Raw genomic sequence first — 25,128 nt, 5'->3', positions numbered from 1 at the left:
TAATAAAAGTAGTGTTTTTATTAACAATTCCCCACAGTTTAGTACCATACAAATCGTTAATTACACGAAAAAAAAAATAGCTCTAAAGTTTTCAATTACATTTCCATTCTACGATACACTAAATTTACACCTTAATATTTCCTTTGAACAATATACTCATTGAACAAATAAACCAGGTTAACAATAACATCAGTAGCTGCATTATATAATCTTGGATTTTTTTTAAACATATAGTCTATGATTAGAACAATAGCTGCCTTGAACAGATGCTGACTTCCCAAGCAAGCGAACAAGTCTTAGTAAATCAGTATTTCTTACTTTTACCACCAGGGCGAGCAGTTACACTTGCTTTGGTGGTGCTGGTTTCTGTCACATTTGGTGGATTCAAGCGCAACTAAAAATATATTAAATCAATTACTCAATATTGAACAAAAATCATGTCAAAAATCAAATTTAAAAATACTTTATTGTAGTTCGAAATCTAATAGTTTAAATGATTAACCAAGCTTTATCACATTAAAGAAACGAATAATGTAAACAACATTATCATTACATAATATCTTCCTGTTTTTATTATAACATTTTTTTTCTAGTTCAATTATCAGCTTTCATCAAACAACTGTTTAAAATGTATTTTACCAAAAAGACACGTCTTTTTATTTTATCAACAAGACAGTTTATGCAACAAAACGTAAATACATCTGGATATATATATTTTTTTAATTTTAAGAATTTGTGATATCATAAAATTGGCTTGCAGGAGATCGAACTCATCTCATCACCATCAGGGCAATAGATTGCTTACTTTTTATTCTTCCAAAAATCAGTATCTAGATTTTTTTATCAGGATGTATTATAAATTTCCACTTATTCACTAAAAATTGCAATATGTTTAGTCTTACCATAATGCGACTTTTTTCTGCACATGCGTACTCGGTTTCATCTACATCATTATAACAATCTGAGTGATAATCTTTAGGAATGCCTTTTCCTCCAAACTCGCACAGTTTATCCAATGGCCGAGCCTTAACAAACATCTTTTCCATTCCAGTTGGCTTCTCCTGGGGGCAGTAGAACACTTTAGGGGTTTTGCTATCAAAAACTATGCTCTTGCGCATCATATCGGCACATACGATGGTGACCAACTAAAAAAAAAATATAAATAAATATTTAGAGGTAAATGAAGCTAGTTTACAGTTATCATAAATAAAATCTTTGTGAAAATTACAATAACGAAAAAAAAATTACAATTGAATGTTTTAAGACATCATACACTGGCTGGCTACTTTATTAGACCCCCCCCCCCATACACACATATTTGTAGAACACTTGATTTACATATGCGATGTGAGTCCTTTACAGAGAGTTAATAATATCATGGTCTGTGTGCTAGACAAGGGGGAAGGAAAGGAGACCTCAGACTTTTAAAGGAATGTGATAATTGGTTTCATTTAGCAGGGACGCCATTATAATAATTATTATTTTCTGTTTAAAGATATAACCAGTAAAACTAAAGAAACCACGTGAAACGTTTGGTTTTACTTGTCTTCTGACAATAAAACCTGCTGAAGATGGTGAATTGGCGTTGGAAATGTTCTTGTCGTAGCTTGATTCCCATAGAAGTTTTATTTTGTTTGTTATTCTTGTTAAGCACAAAGCTACACAATGGGATATTTGTGCTCTGCCCACCACCGGTATCGAAACCCGGTTTCTAACGTTGTAAGTCCGCAGACATACCGCTGTGTCACTGGGGGCCAAGTTTCATGTGAACCTAAGCTTGAACTTGAGTTGCAGGTATCGATTTATGACTGGTATAAAATCAGTCTTTAAAGAATTGTTTAGTCGACAGAGCACTAAACCAAGAAGAAAAGTCTTCATACCTACACCCACTGCAGGAGTTAGAGGGGATGCAACCCATACAATTGCATGGGGGCCTCGAGCCCCAGAGAATGGGGCCTCAATTTTGAATCATTCTAGGAATGGGTTTCCAGCATCGCAATATTGCATGGAGGCCTGAAAGGGTCTAAATTGCCCTGGCCACACCACACCATTGAAGTCTATATATTAAACAATCTATTATTATATCGCTTTTTATATTTGTTCTCAATAAACTAAAGGGCTTCCGAACCAAGACGAAATGTATTAACAGTTACACAACACGATTATACCATTTAAAAACATACCATTTTATCATTTCTTTTTAAATAAATTAAAAGGCGTCCGGACCAAGACAAAACTGCCTGGACAGGGTGTTAAGACATTCAAAACAAGCGGGAAAATAGAACAAATCACCAGCAAAGAACTACAGAATTTTTCACCGTCGAATTTCTTTAATTTCCTAATAATATATCAACGTCAAGGTTTTGATTGCGGAGAGCTGTTAAGGCAAGTCGGCGAAATACAAAATATGCAAATTAGATGGGATTTGTTTGTTTCGGATATTGGCTTAAAGTTGCATAGGGGTTATCTGTGCATATCCAATGAGCAATTTTTTGTGAAATGTAATGCGGCAAATGCTTCCTCTTGCTCCTTCTTGCGAGCACCCATGGCCACCACCAACTCTTGGGCTACTCCTGTATGACCGAATAGTGGGATTTGACCATCGCCCTTTTAACGTACTCACAGCCCAAAAGTGCAAAGCGCATATTTTTTGCACTAACAAGATGCGAACGACAGACTCACAATCCGGCACGCTAACCACTAGGCCACACTCTGTCATTTAGTATTCATCTTTCGGCATATGTGAACCAATTGCATACCATAAACCTCGATAAATGTAATACAATCGAATAAGATGTATTCCAGTATCTTGTGAATGTTATACCAGCTCGAGTCCAAACTATTATTGTGTAGACGAAAGTTGATCCAACCAATGCTAAGTGGGGTCTTAACAAGTTGGCGATCTAATGCACATTTTGGATTCTACCGTTGAATTATTCAATATGGCCAAATTATTTAACGCTAGGTTTTATGTCTAAGTTAAACCATGATGCAATGAGAGGCTGAGGCAGATTTATTGAAGTAAGCGACTGAATAACTATTTTCGACAGTACATAAATTAACAATAGTCTCCTTGGATCTGTACTGCTAGTTTTCAAGCATGGTTTATTACACTGTACAAAACTATCAAAGGATAATTTAAATTTATGATAGTCTAGCTATGGTAAGGTAACACTATTACTATATAATAATATCAACCCACCCTCTCAGTTCATTTTATGAAAATCGTGCATCTAATTGTCAATTACGTGATCCAAAATGTAAATTATTGGTCATTTAGCTTACACTTGTAAATAAACAACTGATAGATAGAGGTTTTCTATCTTTACAAAAAGTATTACCACCACGAAAAATAAGAGCTGAATATGAGTGATACTTGGACTTGTCCAAGTATTTGAACAACTGTACCATATGTACAGAAGCCGTTTCACATCTGGCAAACAATATTTATAGACAATTCGTAATATTTTGGTGTCATTGGTCGATTTTTCATTTGTTCAATGCCTCTTCAGTTGAAACATCGAAGTGTCTTCTCTGAGGTCTAGTCATTGTTCCTGAGCTATATGGAGTACTATAAACTATGTAATTCACTCCAAAGTGACACCTGTGACAAGATTGTGTGTACAATATACCTAGCACAGACTGAATGATTACTCATTTGCATTTTAGATCACATCATCATATGGCTGATTTTATTACATTGAATTGAGGGAACGATTTACATTATTTCATTAGAGTGGTTTTGCCTTGTTACAGCGTAACATCATAAATTTCGATTACTCTTGAATTGTCTTAGGCAGCGTACACGATCTGTGGTTTTCAATAATGAAAAGCTTGATCTCTTTTGTTCGTGTATAAATCTCCCCGTTGTTTTAGCAGTGGCCACAGCACAAATAGCGCATTTTGTAACCTTGCGCTTAAAAACAAATGTTCCAGTATAAAAAGTGAAGTATCCTTGAACAAAGAACGTTTAACAGCATAAAGGTATCGTGCCCATCAAAAAACTTACTGTTTCATCATATTGGACGTCAAACAGTCCATTCTCGCAGCCTACGTTAATACAATATCGGGAAGCTTTACACACTGTCAATGGCATAAACGTCTCCTTTGGTAAAATATACGGATCCGAAACTTACCGATATTCAGTTTTTAGATATATCTTTCTTTATGTGAGATGATTTATAGCGTCAGATAACACGATATTTGAAGGAGAATTTATTATATTTTTCCTAAAACGAATGTAAGACGTCCAATATGGCGGAGTAAACCATAGACCACATGACATTTTGACATCAGTAAAAGACTACTATAGGCAAGTAAGTGAAAACAAAAACAAAAAACGATCAATATGCTCTAGCATGTAAAAGTGGTCACTTCATCCTGCAGTAATAAAATTTACTACCTCTTTGACCCGTAATGAAGCAGCCACTTTTTGGAAGCACTGGAATTCTGGACAATTTCAATAACTTTGTTGTACTATTTCAAAGTATGCAACTAATCACTTTGTTCATGGAATTTATTTTCACCAGGCGAATTGTTTTCTTTTCAAATTTATCGACACCAGTAAATAGGCTTTGATTACAAGACAGAGTGCGTGAAAAATACACTATTGAATGAAAAATAAATCATAATAGAAAAAACTTCAAGTTGCATATAATAACGGTGTGACAAAGAGATATCGAAAAGTTATTAGGTTAATTTTCCATATAAGTTCAGCGTCCAATAAGCGCAGGAGAACGAAATATGTAGAACAAGTCTTTATTAAAAAAACTAAAATAGATCACTAATTCTGGTTCATACATCTTTGTGTACGATATTTTTAAGAGTTGAATCATAAATTCCATAATAAAAACATCACACATTTCAAAATATATCTCGTGACATTGTGGTTTTATGTCACATAAGTTGATTCGAAAGTGCAAGTTTCAGATTTTCCATTAGAGAAAAGGGTTAAACGTCTTCGACGAACAGAAACTACAAACGAGATCTATAAAACCCGTTTAACCAGGTATTTCGTCATCTGGCGGAAAAAAGTTGCTCGCTAAGTAATCTTTTGTACAATCTAAAGTAAACGAGAGAAACGGATTTTCTTGTTCAGGGGAACATCTTATGTCTCCACAATGAGAGGAACGGGTTTTGTTGTTCTGGGGAACATCTTATGTCTCCACAATGAGAGGAACGGGTTTTGTTGTTCAGGGAAACATCTTATGTCTCCACAATGAGAGGTACGGGTTTTGTTGTACAGGGGAACATCTTATGTCTCCATAATATCAAGACTTTCGTAATTGTTCCACTCCACATTCCCTTACTATTTTCTCAAAAAAAAAAAAAATAGAGAATAAAAATACGAATATCCGTCTTATTTATCCAGTTAACTGGAAATACTCAATGCATTTATATGCGTGCTTCTGATTTTATTTTTAATGTTTTACGTTTCTATATTCTGGATAACATCTGCAGAACTGTGCTCGAAAACATCAAAAACAGGTTTTATATCAGTTTTGTTTTTCCTAGGAACACCTGTTGCTTACAGATGATTTTATTTATAAATACTAATAATAATAATTGAATAATTGTGAAATAATTATGCAGTATAATCCAACAGAAAACTAACACAATTTCTATTTTCGTAATATAATAACATATGTAAAAACTATGAATTGGATTCATAAACAAACATGTTTAAATATTCATCTGCCAAAAGCTATATACGTAACAGAAAGGCCTACGTAGAAAGAACAGTTTCTAATATACCTCTGTTTTATAATGATGTATTTTCTCAGACGTTTAGTATTAATACATGAAATTTAATTATAAAAACATCCGGAGAATTATATATTAAAGTATAAACCTATTCTGCATATATTATAAACATAAATGCACATAAATTCTGCCTTTAAAATGGCACAAATAAAACTAGGGTTAAAACTGAAACGTGGGAATGGTAAAATGTATTTACTAAGAGAGAAGTATCAGCAGAGGACGGAATAACACAGAGTAAACACGATGACAGGTTTTAGTAAGAAAACACAAGATTATCTTTGTTTCTGGATTTCACGCAAAACTACACAAGAGATAACTGCGCATAGCCGCTCCTAATTTTGAACTGCTAGACCAGAACGAAGCCCCCTTGTCAACAGCACCCACCGCCAACTCTTATCTGATCGAATAGTGAGATCTGACAGCCATTCTCATACAATACCCAAAACCTAAAAGTGCGGAGCGAATTTTTACGACAACCAAACGCGAACCATGAATCATTTGATTCGCAGTCAGGGCAGCTTAACTACTAAGCCACGCTCGGACTTAAAACTTGGGAAGATTTGTCTTAAATGACGAATTAAAATTACAATATTCCATCCATTAAATAGACTGCTTTTGTTATTAAACATTAGTGTGTTATTAGTGTTAAGGAGGAGGAAGAGGGTATAACAACAAGAGTTTCCTGAGTAGTCCAACACCATGAGTTTGAGCTGTTAAATTTGAGTTAGATGATCTTATTATGGAGATATAATGAATTAATAGGTAGTGCGTTTTTAATATAATAACAATTTAGAATTATACAGATACTGACAAGACTTTGTATTTGTTTGTATTTATGGCAAAGCCACTAAGGCTATTTGCCGTCGTCCCTAATTTTGAGCTCCTGATCAGAGGGAAAGCAAACAGTCAGCAACGCTCTACTACTCACCATCCACGCCAAAGAATTAACTGTCACTCTTATAACGTACCCACAGCTTAAAGTGGGAGGAATATTTTGTATTATCTCACGGATTCAAACCCGGCTTACCAGCTCCTAAATCCAGTGCTCTACCAAATTACCAACTCGCCTCTTCCTCCCCACTGACAAGGTATAAACTTATATATATATATATATATATCAAAAATTGTAAACATTTTTGTATTTGCATATGGCTAGAAGTTGGTGCAAACAACCTACAAATGAATAGCCCTAAAGGTTGTACTGGAAGAAGGAAGAACCTGCAACAAATACGGGAAGCGACCTGCCATACTATTCAAATTTTCTTAATTTTCTCCAAATTAGTGACTTATTAAAACGTTTTCACTTTGAATTGCACCATGAAGCTGAGTATAGCAGCTTTAAAATCACGAATTTCGTAACGATTGAACTTTTGACAGATAAATTAATCACTAGAATCGGATGATGGCGACTGTTTCATTTATTTTAGCATTACTTTCTGTAATAACTCAAATGCCTATTAATGTATGAACACATAATTACAGACAAGGACAACAGGATGATATATATATTCCAGAAGCTGTTTATGATGAAACTTGTTAACAGACATATTTTTTTCAATTGTGATGTGTGTATTGCTAAAAAATTTGAACTATAAGTGTGAACAATATATTTGTGATCTTAATAAAACTTGTTATTATAAATACATAGTAAAAAATCGATTAATGTAAGTGGTTACTCATCATTATAATTACCATTCCTGGATATAGAATGAAACGGTTTGTTATACTCGTCATCTCTAATTTATCGATTATATAGTAGTCTTAATATAACTATACAAAGAAACTAAATATAAAAAATAGAATATTGCTGTCATACATATACACTCACACACGCACACACATACATATATATATACTTACAAGCAAGAGGGCGCTGGTTATTGTAGCCCATCGACCTGTTGAAAGAGAAATATTAATATATCGCCCAGGATTGATTTCTTACCTCTAGCATAGGTCAAATAAATAGTTAAATCTACAATTAAAATGTAATATATTTTTCTTAATTTATGTATGCAATAAACATGAAAAACAAATGACAAATAGACTACACGAAAAGTTTGTGTAAATGTAACTGTAAAAGTCACAATATCAATAAGCCGTGATACATTATCGTGATTATGGCACACGAGCAGTAGTGCTACCAATATATTTATAAACATTTAAAAAATTATGAGGTATCCGCCTTGGAAAACTTTTTCTGATCCATCTGTCTATAGAGGTTTTCAAAAATCGAGCGTATCATTACATCTGTGTTTAGCTAACAAGAGGTTATCTTAATAAAAAAGATGTATGTCTGTCGTGCATCTACTTGTCAGTTTATTCATTTGTCCATTCGCCAGTCACTTTTTATCCTTAGTTTTGTCTTTGCTTTTACAAGGTTTGTTTGTTTATAATTAAGCACAAAGCTACACAATGAGCTATCTGTGTTCTGCCCAACACGGGTATCGAAATCCGGATTCTAGCGTTGTAAGACCGCAGACATGCCGCTGTGCCATTTGGGGGCTTTGTATTTACATATTTGGTCTTCAATCTATTTTTTTTTATATTTAACAACTAAGTATTAGGATATTAACTAATCGAACCTTTAGCTTAAAAAACACGTTGTAGTTTCATATAGTTTCAGAAGTTAACATAAATTCGTTTAAACGTGTAATGTTGCAATTTATAGATGCAGATTGCTATTCTTTCAAGTTTAACGAAAGCCTATTTTGTATACTCAGTGTCTGTGTCTTGCTAAACTAAAACATTATCAATACAACGTATTTAGTGTTTATTTTAATACTATTATCTCTCTCAATCATAATGATGAATTTATGTTAATAATATGATTTAATTTATATATGTGTGTGTACATATTATGTAGCTCATTATGTAAATTAATATAAACATATCAAATCGAGAGGTGATTTTTTGTTTTTTGATAAACACTTTTTCAAGAAATTAACATTTTATTAGCAGATGGATGTTTTAACACCTACGCATTTTCGAAAACTGCAAGATTCCTATGCAGTAATGGCAAATTATTCAATGCGTACAACCATTTTGAACATGATAATTATCTGCTAAATAATTAATTATTTAACGTTAACTACTCGAAACAATTTTATTTTAAAATGTGTATATTGAGTAAATATTTTATTCAAGCTTACGGAGTAAATACCAAGCTAAAAACTCTACAAATTTACGGCTTATTTACGGGTGTGTTTTATTTTCACTCTGTCCCGTTTCTTAACGTTTCGTACTCGTTAGTGTTTCCACGATTTTCAAAATGCACGTGAGTTCCATTTCTTTAAAGGCAAGAATATATGTATGAAACTCCCTTGAAGCAACGTTACCAAGAAGTTTTTGTACCTACAAACCAAATACGTTGGGAAAATATACTGAAAGCAATCCATGCTGTTAGTTCGGTAACTTCGGGATCACTGATTTTTTAAAAGTGAAATGGCGTTTTGTCTCTGTTAGGCTTAGATTTTTTAAGCGTGTTATAATTTCGTACACTACAAGTGTATTAAACATCTATAGGGCGTAACCAAAGTATGACATAAATAAAAGTTGTACAACTGTACATAACTAGCTACACGAACACACATTCATATACTGACAATACGTTAAATGTACTTAGGTACTTACCCATCTTGATAAAGTGTATGCTTTATATAACGGTTATAAGTAACTGTTAAATGATTCCTCGAAGCACTAACAACTTCGTTCTCTTGCTAGAAAGGCCGTTCAACAAGGTTTCCATCTAAGGTATAGCAGCTTGGAATCTCAGGGACGTGCTTCAGGTAGGAGGGTTATAAACGCCCAGGGGCACAGTGTGTCCTTTTACTGGATTAAGCGCGTGGGAGCTCAACCCCTGCAAAGCAGGTTCACTAACACTGTGGGTTGTAAAAACACACATATATATACAGTTATAGATAATAAAAAAAAAAACCACGGAAGACTGCATTATCTTATGTTTTTGTATTTGAAACTCGAATAATACGTCACTGTCAAATCGCAGTAAAAGGCTTACGGTCATCCAATGGAAAAGCAATAAATACCATGAATATTATTAGATTCAGTTAAGCTATTTGTAGTAGAAGTATTCTTATCTGACGCAATAAAGAAAATACACAACCAAACTTTTTTTACAGTGTTTCCGTGATTGTACTTTTATAATGGAAAGTTGTTATGTTTTCAATGCAATCATAGTTGATTATTTAACAGACGAACAATAATTACTCTAAAACAATTAAAAACTTTAGAAATAGATTAGAAAATAAAAGACATAATTCAAAGTAATGGGACAAAATGTAGATACATATTATACATCATATAAATGAAAATACTTATACACAGTCATATGTATATGTCGTTGACTCACTGTAAAGAAACGTAAAAAACAACGTTTAGTGAAAGGTCTCTAGGAAAGTAGACAATCATGTAGATTGAACCATTGTAAGTCTGTTGAAACCAATTGTGTTTTATCTTTCCTGCGTGTTGTACGATAACTTAAAATGCAATTTTTCGAGATATTTTATAGAATAAAATTGTCCTTACCCGTAATATTTTTTTATTGTTGTAGTTCATTTTTTTTTACTCTTCACATTTCTAGAATTTTCCAATGTTATTTATCTAAGAATAAGTTTAAAAGTCCCTAGGTCGCTAAGACGGCCCACTCAGTCTGAAAAGTGTAATCAGACTGCCTGGCATGGCCTCTCGACTCGCAATCTGCAGGTCGCGGGTTCGAATCCCCGTCCCACCAAACATGCTCGCCCTTCCAGCCGTGGGGGCGTTATAATGTAACAGTCAATCCCACTATTCGTTGGTAAAAGAGTAGCCCAAGAGATGGCGGTGATGACTAGCTGCCTTCCCTCTAATCTTTCACTGCTAACTTAGGGACAGCTAGCGCAGATAGCCCTCGTGTAGCTTTGCACGAACTTCCAAACAAACAAACATTAATCAGAATAACAGCAGTGGCAAGTTTAATGTGCTACTTTGAAGGCTGCCTTATAAATAGTCTTTACATACACATAATACGATCTCCATTTATGTGCACAAAAGCTAATAAACTGAGTGATATCATTTCCAGGTTTATGTGCTTACTAAATATACTAATTATCAGTTGTAATAAGGTTTCCTAGTTTGGTGACCATTGTTTGTTTCTTCCTAATATTTATAACATCTCCCGACATCTTTCACAGCAAGTTACCACATCGACGAAAGCTGTTCATCAAGAGACAATATAATTCAATTGTAACATCATAAAATGTGCATGATCAACAGATACAGGGAACGTAATTTCCCCGTTGCATACTCAGTATCCTAGTGGAACTGGTGGTTTATGCTCATGAGAAGTGTCAAAGTCTAGCCAAATTTGGAACAGAAAAATGTCTTAAATATGATGTCACCAAAACCATTCTCTTTATGAAGGTCAGGTTCCCCTAAAAACACCAGATTTTTATAATTTTCTAAGCTGTCCTTTTAAGAAACGAAATTGTAAGATTCTTAGGTTAAAGCATTTGTAAAGTGTACTAATAGTCAGTAACTGTCAACTTTGTATCACATTAAATGCTTTCATACGCAGTTAATCCCGTGTATCACCAGTTTCTCCATTGGATCATTTGTTTGTATTCACAAGTTTTACTGTATGTCTGATATGTATGTCTGTTTCATTAACTTCAATAAAAATATTCAATTTATTATAGAATAATATTTTATGTGTTTCTTGTGTGTTTACTACAAACAATTTTAGGTCTCTAGATATATCATCTCTTTCTGTATTATTTTATGTTCAATTGCCATGATAATACGGATTCACGTTAGGAAGAACTTTTTATAACATTTACCGTTAAATGTGACCAGTGGTTTAAACTAGTACACATTAAAGAGTGAACAGCACACCCATCGATATATATATATATATATATCAAAACAAATTGTGAACTATAAACTTCCGAAAATATTATAAAGTGTGTGATTATATAGACGGCTTGATAAGTACTATCAAACCAATTGTCAGATGGCGAGGTTCAAATTATACTTACGAGCAGAAACACCGCCCTACGGGAGGCTTTTTGTGCTAATAATAACTAATCGTAGTACTCATACCTCATTGAAAAAATTTTTAGAAAAATGAACATTTTGTAATTTTTTTTTCCTGGGAAGTAATGTGCGGGAAAGGTGTCCAGATTGTGCTCTTTAGTCATACACAACTCATTGCATCAAAATGATTTAATGTACAGAGCTCAAAATATTCATAAATTTTACTCATATAAATTGTAATGTTTTATATATTAAAAGTGGTACCGTTTATTGAAAAAATAATAGTTTTTTTTTAAGAACTCCAGTTTCTCAGAACTACATTTAAAAATTACATCCATAAAGATATGATCAAACCCTCACGTACAGTCCTACTGAAAGTTGTATTCTTGTTGTGAGGAGGGTACTTTTATTTACAATTATGTTCTATTATAAAGAAATGGTTGTTGCATATACCACAGTTATTTTTCTAATTTTCTGAATCTTGAATATCCAAGATGTGAATTGTTTTATGGATTTTTGTTTTTGGTGCCATTCAATAGATGGCGCAGGAGTTTTGGTTACATACATAGATACTGAAATACACGATACGTCCATTATAGTAAGATAGGGTCGGCGAAATATGTGAATCGAATGTACACGGGATTGGTGCATCGAAACAAGTCCGTATAAGAAAAGAAATGTTGAATATAATTCCGAATTTACAACATGTATCTATACAAAATGTATCAAATATAAAGTTTGTTGTACACAGAAAGTCAGATGTGCTACAAACGTATATGTTCTTAAAATATGTCTGTGAAATGACGACGTCAGTCTGACTCAGACTCTCATAAGTCGGAAGGCAAAGTGATGTTCATCTAAAGAATAAAAATACTTTTGTCAAACATACAATTTGCATATTGTATTTACATAACCTCTAGAACCTCCAAAACGCATATCTACATTTTTTTTCAGTACCCCTGTATATTGTATCTAGTATTTACTATTCTCTACCACGAACTGTCACTAAATCAGCAACTAAGGGTAAAACATACAGTTGATAACTCTGACATTAAATACTTAATACTATGTTGAATGGCACTCTGTAAAAGATCATGACATGTGCCTTTTGACTTTCAACCGTGCACATGAGGTTAAAAACCATTAGGTTTTGTGATAAATGTGATATATTCTCAAGTTTCTTTGTTTGTTTGTTTTGAATTTCGCGCAAAGCTACACGAGGGTTATCTGCGCTAGCCGTCCCTAATTTAGCAGTGAAAGACTAGAGGGAAGGCAGCTAGTCATCACCACCCACCGCCAACTCTTGGACTACTCTTTTACCAACAAATATTGTAATTGACAGTCACATTATTTTCTCAAGAAAAATATTCAAAAAACCACACTAGTCTGTATTAACTCATCTAGTATCATCATTAAATAAACAACCTTTTACACGGGCACAGTTACCTACCTTACTGGTTGATCAAGTCTATGGAACCCCCAGCTTCTTGGGGAAAACAGTGGTTAACCCTCTGATGCACATTGTAACGTACATTTAACAAATCTATATTTGTTGCATATAAATGCTTCAGTTCTGTAGTTGATTTCTCTTACCTCCAGGTAACAGTTCAAATAAACCATGGAATTATTTTTGTTGGTTTCTCAATTGAACAATGTTACTTCCAGGTAATGTACCCATTTATAACTTGCCAAAATATATTTCACAAAACCACTTTGTGTTCAATATACACCTATTTAATTAAAAAAAACGTCAAAGAAAACATTTTCTACTGCATTTTCATTATAGTGTAATAGAGGGTTAAATACCACATCTGATTTTGCTCCAAGGGCCCCATGAGGTCTAGATGCGTTACCGTACATAGTTTATTGGATCGAGATTCTATGAAATTCTAGTTTTGTAATTTAAAATAATGTATTAAATTTTAAGTTTTACTTCTATTATTGACTGTTTTAAAATGCTAACGCTTAATAGTCAATTTGCTTTAATAAAATAGTAGTATATATTGCCGTAGGCCTACCTGAACTACCAAACTCTTTCATAGTCTTTTGGTTTCACATTTCTGTACGCTCAAGCAAGTATTAAACAAAAACCGAAACCATTTCTGATAGGGAAAACGAACAGCATTTATTCATTCATGTCATGTTCTTCACATTCACTGCACGGGGGCGCTACCATTTATATTTGTTGAGATAGCAAATGGGCCGTCTTTGATGTAACGTAATGTGTGTGACCTTATTGTTCTGGAGCTGTCTCCCAAGTTTAGAAAACAATTTGAGCGAGTCATTTAATGAGCATCTTAGAATGAGTCATCGAATTAGCTACTCGATTAATGAGTAATTAGTGCATGATTTAGTTCAGTGTTAGGCCAGTTAATCTGCCATTGTCAGTTCATTAGTTCAATGCTGAGAATACCGAGTTCGTGTTACTTCGGATAGGTTTTAGCACTAATAAATATGTATCAACTACTCTTCTCTTCTTTCTCTTTAATATACATTTGCAGTCCAAATAACAGATGTTTGCTCAATTTTGATAATACATCAATTTGTTATAAACTAGATTTTGCTTAAATGTTATCATCAGCTCTAATTTACTTGAAATAACTGCAGTTTGAAAACTGCGATCTAGTAATATAACTTATGGGGGAAAAAAGAATACAGCAAAGTCACATTGAACTATCTGCTGTGTCTACCGTGGGGTATCGAACTTCGGATTTTAGCATTGTAAGTCTGTAAACTTACCACTGCCCCATCGAAGAATTCAGTTAATTAAGAATTATGTATATATATATATATATATAACAGATAAAAATCGTTCTAAGATGAACTTATTTATACAAGTAAAGAACTGTGGACTATATTCACACATTAAATATCAGTGGTACCTTTAAAGTTTTGACATCTCAAACTTTATATTCAATTTTAGGAAAATTTTCAGAAAAGAAAATTACAGACGCATGACTTAAGATGTTTCATTGTTTTATACGATGGTTTATCTGAGGTAAAGTAGCAATAGTTAACAAAATAATGTGTTATTCGCATGTAAAACACTAAAGAATTAAAGGGGAAACACGTTACAGTTAGATTGTTCTTCAATTAACTAAATAAATTTAATACAATTAGAGTATATTTAAGTTTAAAGGTTCACTGATTATGCCTGACTTTAACTTATTTGAAAAAAGTAACATTTTATCAACTTTAAATCCTCCCCATGTGGCTCAGCGGTAAGCTTGTGGGCTTATAATGCTAAACATCGGGTTCGATACCCTGGGTCGACACAGAACAAATAGTCCATAGTGTAGTTTTGTGCTTAGAAACAAGTATAGCAAATTATCAACTTCAGATACTTAGAAACAAGTATCTCCCCTATTGTCAGCCCTATTAGCGTTCATATAATATCTGCATCTCAGGGGCATACTTCTGATCAGCCAGCGGGTGGGCTATGATAAATATTGCCCCATTCCTCAGTCGTTACAGCAAAGAACTTTTTGTTGTCGAATGGCAGGTTAAATCATTCACATAAATTTATCCAAGAAAGTCTCAATGGTGTTGAAGTCTCTTTCTCAGCCAACTCACGACTTCATGACCAATTCAAGATTGTGCACTTCATTACAGTCCTAGCAAGATGACACCACGCAAAATCTGTACATAATCTGGTCCAATCATATTCGCGAAAAAGTATTTAATTCGATCTAATATTATATCAGTATTAATTCTGAAACAGTACATCCGCCCTTCGAAAACAATAAATCTGTGCATAATATGCTCTATGATTCCTCCTCACTTCATAACCTACAAAAACGGTCTTTACGGACTAACAGCGCTGAAATCCAGGCTTCGATTCCCCGGATAGACAGAGCATAGATAACTCATTATGTGGCTTTGTGTTAAAACAAACAAACATACCAGGCACAATCCTGTCGATCGTTAGTATACAGATGAAACCTAGGTTTGTATGCCAAGAATACAGTCAATCCTAGAGATTTCTAAGAAAGCCCGAACAGGTTATGTGGTAATGTACGGTAAACTGCAAGTTGAAACAGGTTCTATCTTATCCTACGATGCATTAGTGAGGTCAATTTTCTACAACGAGGTCAGGAAGATCACTTCAGTTACTGTCCTGAACTCTATACAGTAATCGTAGGCAGTGCACGGTGTTACGTATTAGAATTTCAAATAGCCAAAAATTGCGTTAACTGAAAAATTTAAATTTAGTAGTTAAATTATACTTTGGATTTAGTAGTTAAGTAAAAGCCGATATATAATCAGTTTATGATATTTTCCAACAAGATTGATACACAGATTCCTTTTTTGACACAAATACGTTTTAATATACACACAACAATACAATTTACAATAACAGTTATTACAAATAGTTATTACAAACAATGATTTATAAACAAAAGTTTCACAAACTCACAAGCAATATATAGTTTTCTTTCTGGTCTGGAACTTCCTGGATGTCTTATCGAGGGTTCACAATGAGCGAGTTAATTTCGAGTTGACGTAGGCACAATTCATTTAATTAACAGGAAGCTAGAAGATTCTTAATGGACATGTACAGACAGTAAATAGTCTTTACGTGGCATAGCTCACCATCCTCGACCTTGTCCAGGCTGCCTTTGGTGTATAGACCAGTTGTAAAATAGCATGTTAACAACTACTTATTACGGACATTAATATATCGCTATTTGTTTCTGCGTTTGTTTAGTTTTTAGTAGTTTTAATAGTCTACGTTTCCGTTGAAAATTCCTACTCGCCACCATTTTGTTGATAATAACGTCACAACAGAAAACATATTTGAAGCAACCGTAAAAAAACAACAACAAAAAACAAATGATCAAGTCTGGAGATGAAATGTACTACTGTCTTTTTAGGGAGTGCAAAATGTTTCGAAACAGCTGGGCATTCTGACAACAAGACACGTGAAATGTGCACAAAGTTAATGACACTTCTTTTCAAATAAATGCTTCTTTGTAAGTTTGTAGTTAAGCACAAAGCTCCACAATGGGCTACATGTGCTCTGCCCATCACGAGTATCGAAACACAGTTTCTAGTGGTATAAGTCCACAGACGTACCGCTTTACCACTGGGGGCTCGCGTAAATTGCATTCATGATTTAATGTTTACAGACAGTATTAAATCTATTCCCCTTTACCTTTTTTATGCTCAGGAAGTAAATAATCTTAACCAATAAGTATGTACGCATCTTCTGATTTTACTTATCTAGTTATGCAGAGGAATATTTTTTCATCTTGTATTTATTTAATACTAAAGGTTAGAATGTCTTGTATTCAACAATATATTTTCAATATCTTATTACGTTGTATGCATAAACGAATCACACAAGTGTAACATATAGCCTTTCAGACCTTGATTTAAACCTTCATTTTTTGGGGTGTGGTGTGTGTGTGTTCTTAAATGTGAATGAATATAGCTACTTCGGCAATAATACTTCCATTATAATCAACGCACATTGATATCATGTGAACCTTACGTAATTTCAAGACCAAGTCATTGTATTAAGTATATACAGACGAAAAGGTTTGGTTTGTTTTGAATTTTGCGCAGAGTTACACGAGGGCTTCTGCGCAACCATCCCTAATTTATCAGTAAAAGACTAAGGGAAAGGCAATTAGTCATCACCAACTCTTTACAAACAAATAGTGGGATTGACCGTTACGTTATAACGCCACCACGACTGAAATGGAAAGCATATTTGGTGGAACAGGGATTCGATTCAAGCGCCCTAACCATCTGGTCATGCCAGGCTCAGACTAACAGAAACATAAATGTTATGTTTTTTTGCGTGACTCTTTAAATTTACTACTGGTCGTTTACCTCACTACTAAATTATACAGGTTCAGCAAACTAAAATCATCTTATCTTACATATATATTTCTATTCTGTAAATTTACAACTTTTTGTAATACTAAAATATTCTGAAATACTAATTTAACAATTTCGTAAACTGATTAAAACTTGGATTTCAAATCCAAGAAAATAAGTAACATTTAGTATCAGCGTTTCAAATTCCGTTTCGATTTATTATAATTTTGAAGAAATCGCTGGGATTAGTGAACGTTATGAATTGGACTTATTACAAAGAGACACTAATTTATGGTCAATTTTAGTTTGAAATAGTTTTAATGTCGTATAAGCACAACTACAAATCGGCCTTTTTCGTTTACACTGCTTATTCAACAATGATGCCATTTTTATTTTATTACAAGTTGCAGCTTTTACAGTAAGAAAGAATATTCTTAAAACAGGTACGACGTTTAGATCACTAGTGTGATCATTCTCAAGTATACAACTCGAGAATGATCGCACCGGTGACCGAAATGTCGTACCTGTTTCAAAAATAGTCTTCCTTACTGTAAAAGTTGTAACTTGTAATAAAATCATACTTATAATCGGCGAATAAACTCAAAACGAAACTATTGATACTGTTTGTTTCCTCTCTAACTGTTTTGATAATTTGTCGTTTCAAATCGTACAACCGGGCAACATATATACAGTTGTGCCCTTTCAGTGCATATGGACATAAAGTGTGATAATCTAATCTAGATCTAAATATGCGCGCACAGCTACAAAACGGATATCTGCACTGTTCTGACAGATTAGAGTCAAGGTAACTAGTCAACAAGAACATCGCCAGCTCATGGACTACTCTAGTCAGACCGAAAAGTGGGATTTGACAGTCACTTACAATACACTCACGGCTTACAAAATGCAAGCGCATTTATTTATGTTTTAACGGGACATGAAGCATGGACCCTCTTCTCCACAGCCCGGCACGCTATCCAGTAGGCCACGCCCGGTCGCTGCTGAATAGAATGAGCCTCAGAAGATTACCTCTAAATTCTCTCGTGCAGTGGCTTTCTACCCATAGTTCGCTAGGTGTTCGTGAGCAATCTAAAGAGGTTTGGGACAGTAAAAATTGAGTCCCACCCCTCCTTCAAAAGTTTGAGGTTTTACAATGCTAAAAATCGGATTTCGATACCCGTAATGGATAATGAACATATAATCCACTGCCTTTCTTTGGGGTCAACAACAAACAAAATATCGAATTTCTTGAAAAACAGAAACTATATCATTTTTCTTAAATGAAAATAATCTTACTTTACATCAGCGCCACTTCTATAGACTGTACAAGATTAGCTTCCGCAGATAGACCTGTCCGAGTATAGAGGTTTGCGAGATTGTACTGTAATGAATGTGTTGTTATGTATTTATTTTAACATGAACGTTGTTTAGATTAAGTTTATATTTAGAAACATACATAGCTTATACTGTTAGATAGGTATTGCGAAACTCCCGCCTATTCTCCAAAGTTGTAGAAGATTCCCGAGAGTTAGAATCAACAATATATTTATATACTTAAACGCTTTAACCAGTATTGTCACGTAAGACTGAATTTTCTAGAAAACCTTCCCATGGCTATAAATATAACCAGCGCGACTTGCCAAGGAGAGTATCTATTATTAGTTTGCTATGGTCAGTGTGCTATAAACTTCGAAAGATATAACTGTGATTGTTATAACGCTTATCAATCGAAAAACTTAAGATATCTGACCAGGAATATTTATAAATTTCGAACGTTACAAATCGTTTAACTTCAGTGGATTCTCATCGGACATTAGTAATTTTACGAAGACATATAAATTAATCGTGGAAAACCTAGTGTGTGTGGCCAAGGACAAAGCTTCCCAGCGGATCATATCTACATCAACTCGTAATCAACTCGCTCATCGTGAACCCTCGATAAGATATCAAGGAGGTTCCAGACTAGAAAGAAAACTTTATATTGTTTGTAAGTTTGTGAAACTTCTGTTTATAAATCATTGTTTGTAATAACTATTTGTAATAATTGTTATTGTAAATTGTATGGTTGTGTGTATATTAAAACGTATTTGTGTTAAAAACGAAGACGGTGTGTATCAATCTTGTTGGCAAATATCGTAAATTGACTAAAATATCGGCATATATTTGAATACTAAATCCAAAGTACAATTTAACTACTAAATTTAAATTATCAGTTAACTCGGCTTCGGACTATTCGAAATTCTAATCATACTTCGTTTGAAGAGTCTACGAGAAGAAAAAAGGTTGATAATCATTGTTCTGGTGGTTCCCGATACTATAAAATCAGGCTTTTTTCATTTAAATAAACTTGAAACATTACTCTAGGATTATCAGATATTTTCACCAAGCACACGTGTGCATAGGATGTGTGATGATACTCTTATATAACTTGTATGCTTGTTTGCTGTTAAGCATAAAGCAAGACAAGCTATTTGTGCTATGCCCATCGCAGGTATGGAAACCCGATTTTTAGCAATACGAGCACACATTTACCTCTTAGCCAACGAGGGATAAGTTTCCCTGTTTCAGTAATAACCCATCGGTGGATCGAACTTAGAAAAAAAAGAAAGAACGGTATTACATATGTATATATTTACACATCATTTTAAGTAAATGATTACATGTTCCTTAGAGAAATGCATTGTTCTGAAAAATTAATTCTGGTTTTATTAAATTCGACTGTTGAAATTCCAATTAATTTAGCGAGATAACGTAAAAGCATGATGAAATACGAAATTAAATGTACCAAATCTTTTGCTACATATTTAAGCATGCAGGTTTTCGAGAAGTTAAAACAAAATTCACACACGAATTCATTTCTAACAATTTATTTCGTATTTCTCAGTCTTGATCTCCAAGGAAGAACTCAGTAGATCAGACATACATACCCAACTGTTCTTTTTGTAGAATAAAATAATAATATAGGAATATGAACTTAATTATGTATAAAAACAAAACTGAATTTAACAAAAAGTTCGGTACAAATTCAAGATAGAAATAAGAAATTAAAATAACTGTAAACATATCAGATCTCAATACCGCAAACGATCACTGTGAGTTTCAGGTTTAATACCTTTACAACAACAACAAAAAAACACACAAACTGATAATGCCAGCCATTGATTCACAACCACACAATATTAACCTATAAAGCCGTCAACAATGATTATATTTGAAGCACGTACTAAGTTTAGACGCGTCGCAGCTTGCTGCACGTTAGCTTTGACGAAGCCGCTTCCTCAGCCATCACCGCGACAACAAAACTGTCTTAAACCACAGAGAAAACTTTTTTTATAGCAGAGATACGATACCTTTTTTTTTTTTATCTTTATCAGCAGAGGTGCGGCCACTTCAATTCAAAACAAACACTTCAATGGTTTATTGTTGAGAAAGATGTATTCTGCAACAGTAAATCCTAGATTGTTGTGACTGTAGGTGGGTGTTGATGTTCCGGATGTAGTAAAGAATCGTGTGGTACATTCAGAATCATAATGTAATACTGACAAATGATATGGGCAGACCAACCCCAAGATAGTTTTTGCTCGACTGGCTGCTGATATATCATGATAAGTTCTGTTTTAAATTCACAGCAGGGGTAAATTAGTGACAAAAATCTAATTTGCTTTCGAGCCGTTTTTAGTCTTCAAGAGAAGAATTAAATGTGTTAAACATGGAGACTCAATATTGACCGAGTTATTAATCTTATCATGAGGTATGGTAAATGTTATTAAATAAAGCAAAGCTACTTAATTTAAGACAATGTAAAAAATCCTAATAATTTCAATAGATATTTGATTATAACGAAATTACTATTTACAGTGAAACTAACAGAGTCATTTATCAAACATCAAAACTACACAACTCAAATAGGTCCACACACCATAAGTGTCTACATACAAAGACTGTTATGAACATATTAGAGACAAAATGCAAAGATAAGGGAAATAATAAAACTAGCAGCACTTCTTGTATCAGCCTTTTGTGGGTTCTTACGTAAATACAAAGCAGTAATCTCGAACCTCATCTCACATAAAATGACATCAGAACATGACTTAACGATAAGACACGATGACTTGAGAGAGAAGCAGTGTCACAATGACATAACTAACACCATGTACGAACAGAAGAAGCAATGTCACAGTGACATAACTAACACCATGTAGATTCGATGACGAGGAACCCACTTTGAGACTAATAATGGTTGGAGACGGCTTGAATGGGTAACGAAGAAAAACTTATATTAAAGCCATTATTAACACCATGTAGCAACAGAAGAAGCTGGGTCACAACTTACACCATGTAGGAACAGAAGAAGCAATGCTACAGTGGCATAACTAACACCACGTAGAAACAGAAGAAGCAATGTCACAGGGACATAACTAAAAACCATGTAGGAACAGAAGAAGCAGGGTCACAGTGACATACCTTACACCATGTAGCAACAGAAGAAGCAGTGTCAGCTTACAGTGTCAAGAATTTTTTCGGGGTGCAATAACTTTTTTTTTACTGTACCTGTAATACCAGATATATATATTGACCCGTTCCACACCCCCGAAGATTCACGATATCCTTCAAGTTCGCTCACACACTGGGTGTTAAAACTACACCAAGAAATTTAAATAATCTTGTATACACGTTCTGTATCAATCGAAAGTGAAACCAGAATGATAAAAAAATACAACTAATTAATATTTTCACACATTTTAAACCTGAACTGCACCTTATGTAAGCATAGGCTAAATAGCCTAAGACAAGTATAGCCATCCTTACTTTCGAACTACTCACTAGAGGGAGAGCAACCAGTCAGTAACACTCGCCGCCACAAGGGCTCTGTCTTGCTTTGAGCTGAATAATATAATGGACTGACACTCATCTAGTGTATACACAGCTGAAAGAGCGGAGCGTGTTAAGCGATATCACGGTGTGAATCTTGAACAGGGGTGGTGCTAGCCAATTGAAGATGTGCGTGTCCTCGCACTTGTTTGGATGTGAAATTAATTACTTCAGTAGAAATAATTAATCATCAGTGGCACTCGAAGATTAAGCAATCTTCCTTCGCCCTCCTCGTGGATTAGATGTTTTGGACTTAATTTGAAGAATAGACTGAATGGGCAAATTTTGATAAATTTACTAGACAAATTAGCGGATAGATTAAAAAAGTATAATTACTAATATTAACACTAATAAACGGCCAATCTCGGACACATGGTCCATCAGGGCGGGGGGTCTGTAAATCCAATGTCAAGAATTTGATGTGGGGAAAAGTGAGTACCCACTTTCGCTGGTAATGCGCTAATCCATTACCAGAGCCCGGTTAATGAGAATAAATAAATAAGAAGCTGGGAGGTGGCAAAGTGAGAGGCGGTGCTATGAAGTAATTAGTGCTTCGAGGAATTTTTAAATCTGCGGATATTGGTCAAGAGTTTGTTTGTGTTCGGGAGGAGTTTTGTCGGCGTGGGTAGGTCGCTGGAAGGTATGCAAAAAACGAGGAAAGGTTCATCGGATAGGTCGTATGGCTGAGTGAGGGATTCGGCGGAGGTGTCAATAAATAGAGCATTAGGTGAGTTTGACGAGGAGGGAGCGGAAGGTGGGTCTGGGTTCCTTTCTTCCTTCTTGTTGTTGGTATTGTTTGAGTTGACTTGTAGCTTGATTTCAGTTATAGGTGTAGTCTGGGTTTGTTGGTCCTTTGTTGATGGTTGACACAAACTTCAGGTTGCAATTTCTGGAAGGAGGCGGGTGTTGTCGGAGAGTGGCGAGGAGGAGACTTGGGGGTGTACTAATTACGGCAGGAGGTGGGTGAGGTTTTCAGTAGGGTTTTTCTGCACTAAAGTGGTGGAAGCCGATAGAGCAGCCGTGGGCAATGATGAAGTCATCTGTTAGTAGAGATGTAGTTACAACTTTTACAAATAGAGAGGGTTGTCCGGTTTTCTTAGATGTGATACGGTGAACTGTGTGGATGGTTGAGTTCGTGGAAATGTTGAGGACTTGATGAATTTCCTCAGTGGTGAAAGACTGGTAGACGTTTCTGAGGAAAACAATGTGGAGGTTGGCAGGGGACGGGTGGGTTTGACAGCCACGGTCGGCAAAGGTAGCGTAGATCTTCAGGTGACTTGGGTTGGAGGAGAATCTCTCCCTTGCGAAGTCGACGGGTGCGTTCGGGTATAACTTGGGCTTAAATCGGCAGTGTCTCGTGGAGAAAAGTCGATGATTAGTGGCAGCGTCGAATAAGGGACGTGTGGCTTTCTATTAGGAAGCATAGTGTGCTGGCTATGAACTCAAAATCTGACTGAATACGATACGACTGACTGCAAGGTCCTAAGCACAAGTGTTTTTGCTGCCCTCACCCAATAACAACACCAGGCCCGCCGACAGGGAGGGCAAAGGAGGCGACTGCCCAGGGGTCCGGGTGAACGTAACCTGGTTATGCTGTGAAGCACCTTTAGACTATATCTTCATGTAATCATTTAAAAGCAAAGTTTGGGGCCTATATTTGCATATAGGCGCTTGATACATCAAGAACGATTGAAATAATAATTTAAATAATAATTCATATATATTTGTTACTATATAGATTTAATATATTACTTTATTATCGTTTTTATGCTTGTGTTTATGAGCTCGTTGCTGTCCTAATTCAGGATCTTCTTTTAAATAAGTTCTTAAAAATGCCAAAAAAAGAAAGAGAGATCGAAAGATAGCCCGGCGAGAATGTTTGCCCCGGGGCCCGTGATGGCTCTCGACGCTCCTGTACAACACATACACTTATTAAAAATTTATTTCTATGCACACACTAACACTGCTGCACTAGTATATTTCTCAAATCATGCACAATGTACGCATACCACACTTAGCAGCCAATCAGCGCATCGCAAGTGCGACTGAAAGAAGACTGTCTTCCCGTTGCAATTTTTAAACGTTTCTGTCAGTAACTAAGTGATGTATTTTTGAAACACATTCATCGAAAACATTTTTTTACGAATACAATACTAAAAATAGGCAAACCCAATGTTTAGATTAAAATATGAGAACAAATCTCCATGAATCAGGGCTCAAGCAATTGTTTGGTATGATTTTACCTTGCGTCGCCACTGATCTTGGGCTTTTCGATCAGCACCTGGACACGCTAACTACTACATTGTTGACATTATTTGATTACTTCAATTGTAATACACAGTTTTGTTCGTTATAACACAGTAAATATGTTCTGCCCTATAGAACTATTTTTTTATCTCTACTGGTGTAATTTTCGAACTTTATCAACATTTATGAAAAACTTAAAACTGGGCTCTCACATTTTGTTAATTCGACATAAATGTGTTAAAACAGCCAATGTTAGTTCCTTTTTTTTTGATATATTAAAGAACTAGTATTTTTTCCACTATAAAATTATCAAAAGAACTCCGTAAAAATAATGACAAACTGTAGAAAGCAATATGACACTTAAAGACCAAGTATTCGCTATATTAAAGTTTG

General features: G+C 34.7%; 1 protein-coding gene and 1 long non-coding RNA gene across 3 annotated transcripts; one reads left to right on the top strand and one right to left on the bottom strand.

Moving 5' to 3' along the window:
- Positions 1 to 13,852, bottom strand: LOC106466669. Of its 2 annotated transcripts, none has more exons than XM_022394731.1 (4): positions 13,809 to 13,852; positions 7,624 to 7,658; positions 903 to 1,145; positions 1 to 394 (listed from the first exon to the last, which is right to left on the bottom strand). In XM_022394731.1, exons 1-4 carry the CDS (start codon positions 13,828 to 13,830, stop codon positions 305 to 307), a joined length of 390 nt encoding a protein of 129 aa, XP_022250439.1. In that variant the 5' UTR covers positions 13,831 to 13,852; the 3' UTR covers positions 1 to 304. The 2 variants fall into 2 exon arrangements, with proteins under 2 accessions (XP_022250439.1, XP_013782414.1); XM_013926960.2 differs by lacking the exon at positions 13,809 to 13,852 and adding an exon at positions 9,394 to 9,639.
- Positions 12,021 to 20,988, top strand: LOC111087587. Its single transcript, XR_002612269.1, has 4 exons — positions 12,021 to 12,031; positions 14,179 to 14,185; positions 15,923 to 15,927; positions 20,809 to 20,988. It is a non-coding gene; the product is annotated as an uncharacterized LOC111087587 (long non-coding RNA).
- The last annotated feature ends 4,140 nt before the right edge of the window (positions 20,989 to 25,128 follow it).

This window comes from Limulus polyphemus, unplaced genomic scaffold, assembly GCF_000517525.1.
Source record: "Limulus polyphemus unplaced genomic scaffold, Limulus_polyphemus-2.1.2 Scaffold2338, whole genome shotgun sequence".
In the NCBI taxonomy this organism is placed as follows: Eukaryota; Metazoa; Arthropoda; class Merostomata; order Xiphosura; family Limulidae; genus Limulus; species Limulus polyphemus.
Note: the sequence above shows the minus strand (reverse complement) of the source record. Positions and strands in the feature narration are given on the sequence as shown.

Excerpts from the sequence above, each read along its gene's own strand:
- LOC106466669 (XM_022394731.1), bottom strand. The coding sequence starts at position 13,830 with ATGAAAGAGTTTGGTAGTTCAG. Across the intron at positions 7,659-13,808 it reads GAAAGAGTTTGGTAGTTCAG|GTCGATGGGCTACAATAACC; the intron begins GTAGGCCTACGG and ends CTCTTTCAACAG. Across the intron at positions 395-902 it reads CAGAAAAAAGTCGCATTATG|TTGCGCTTGAATCCACCAAA; the intron begins GTAAGACTAAAC and ends ATATATTTTTAG.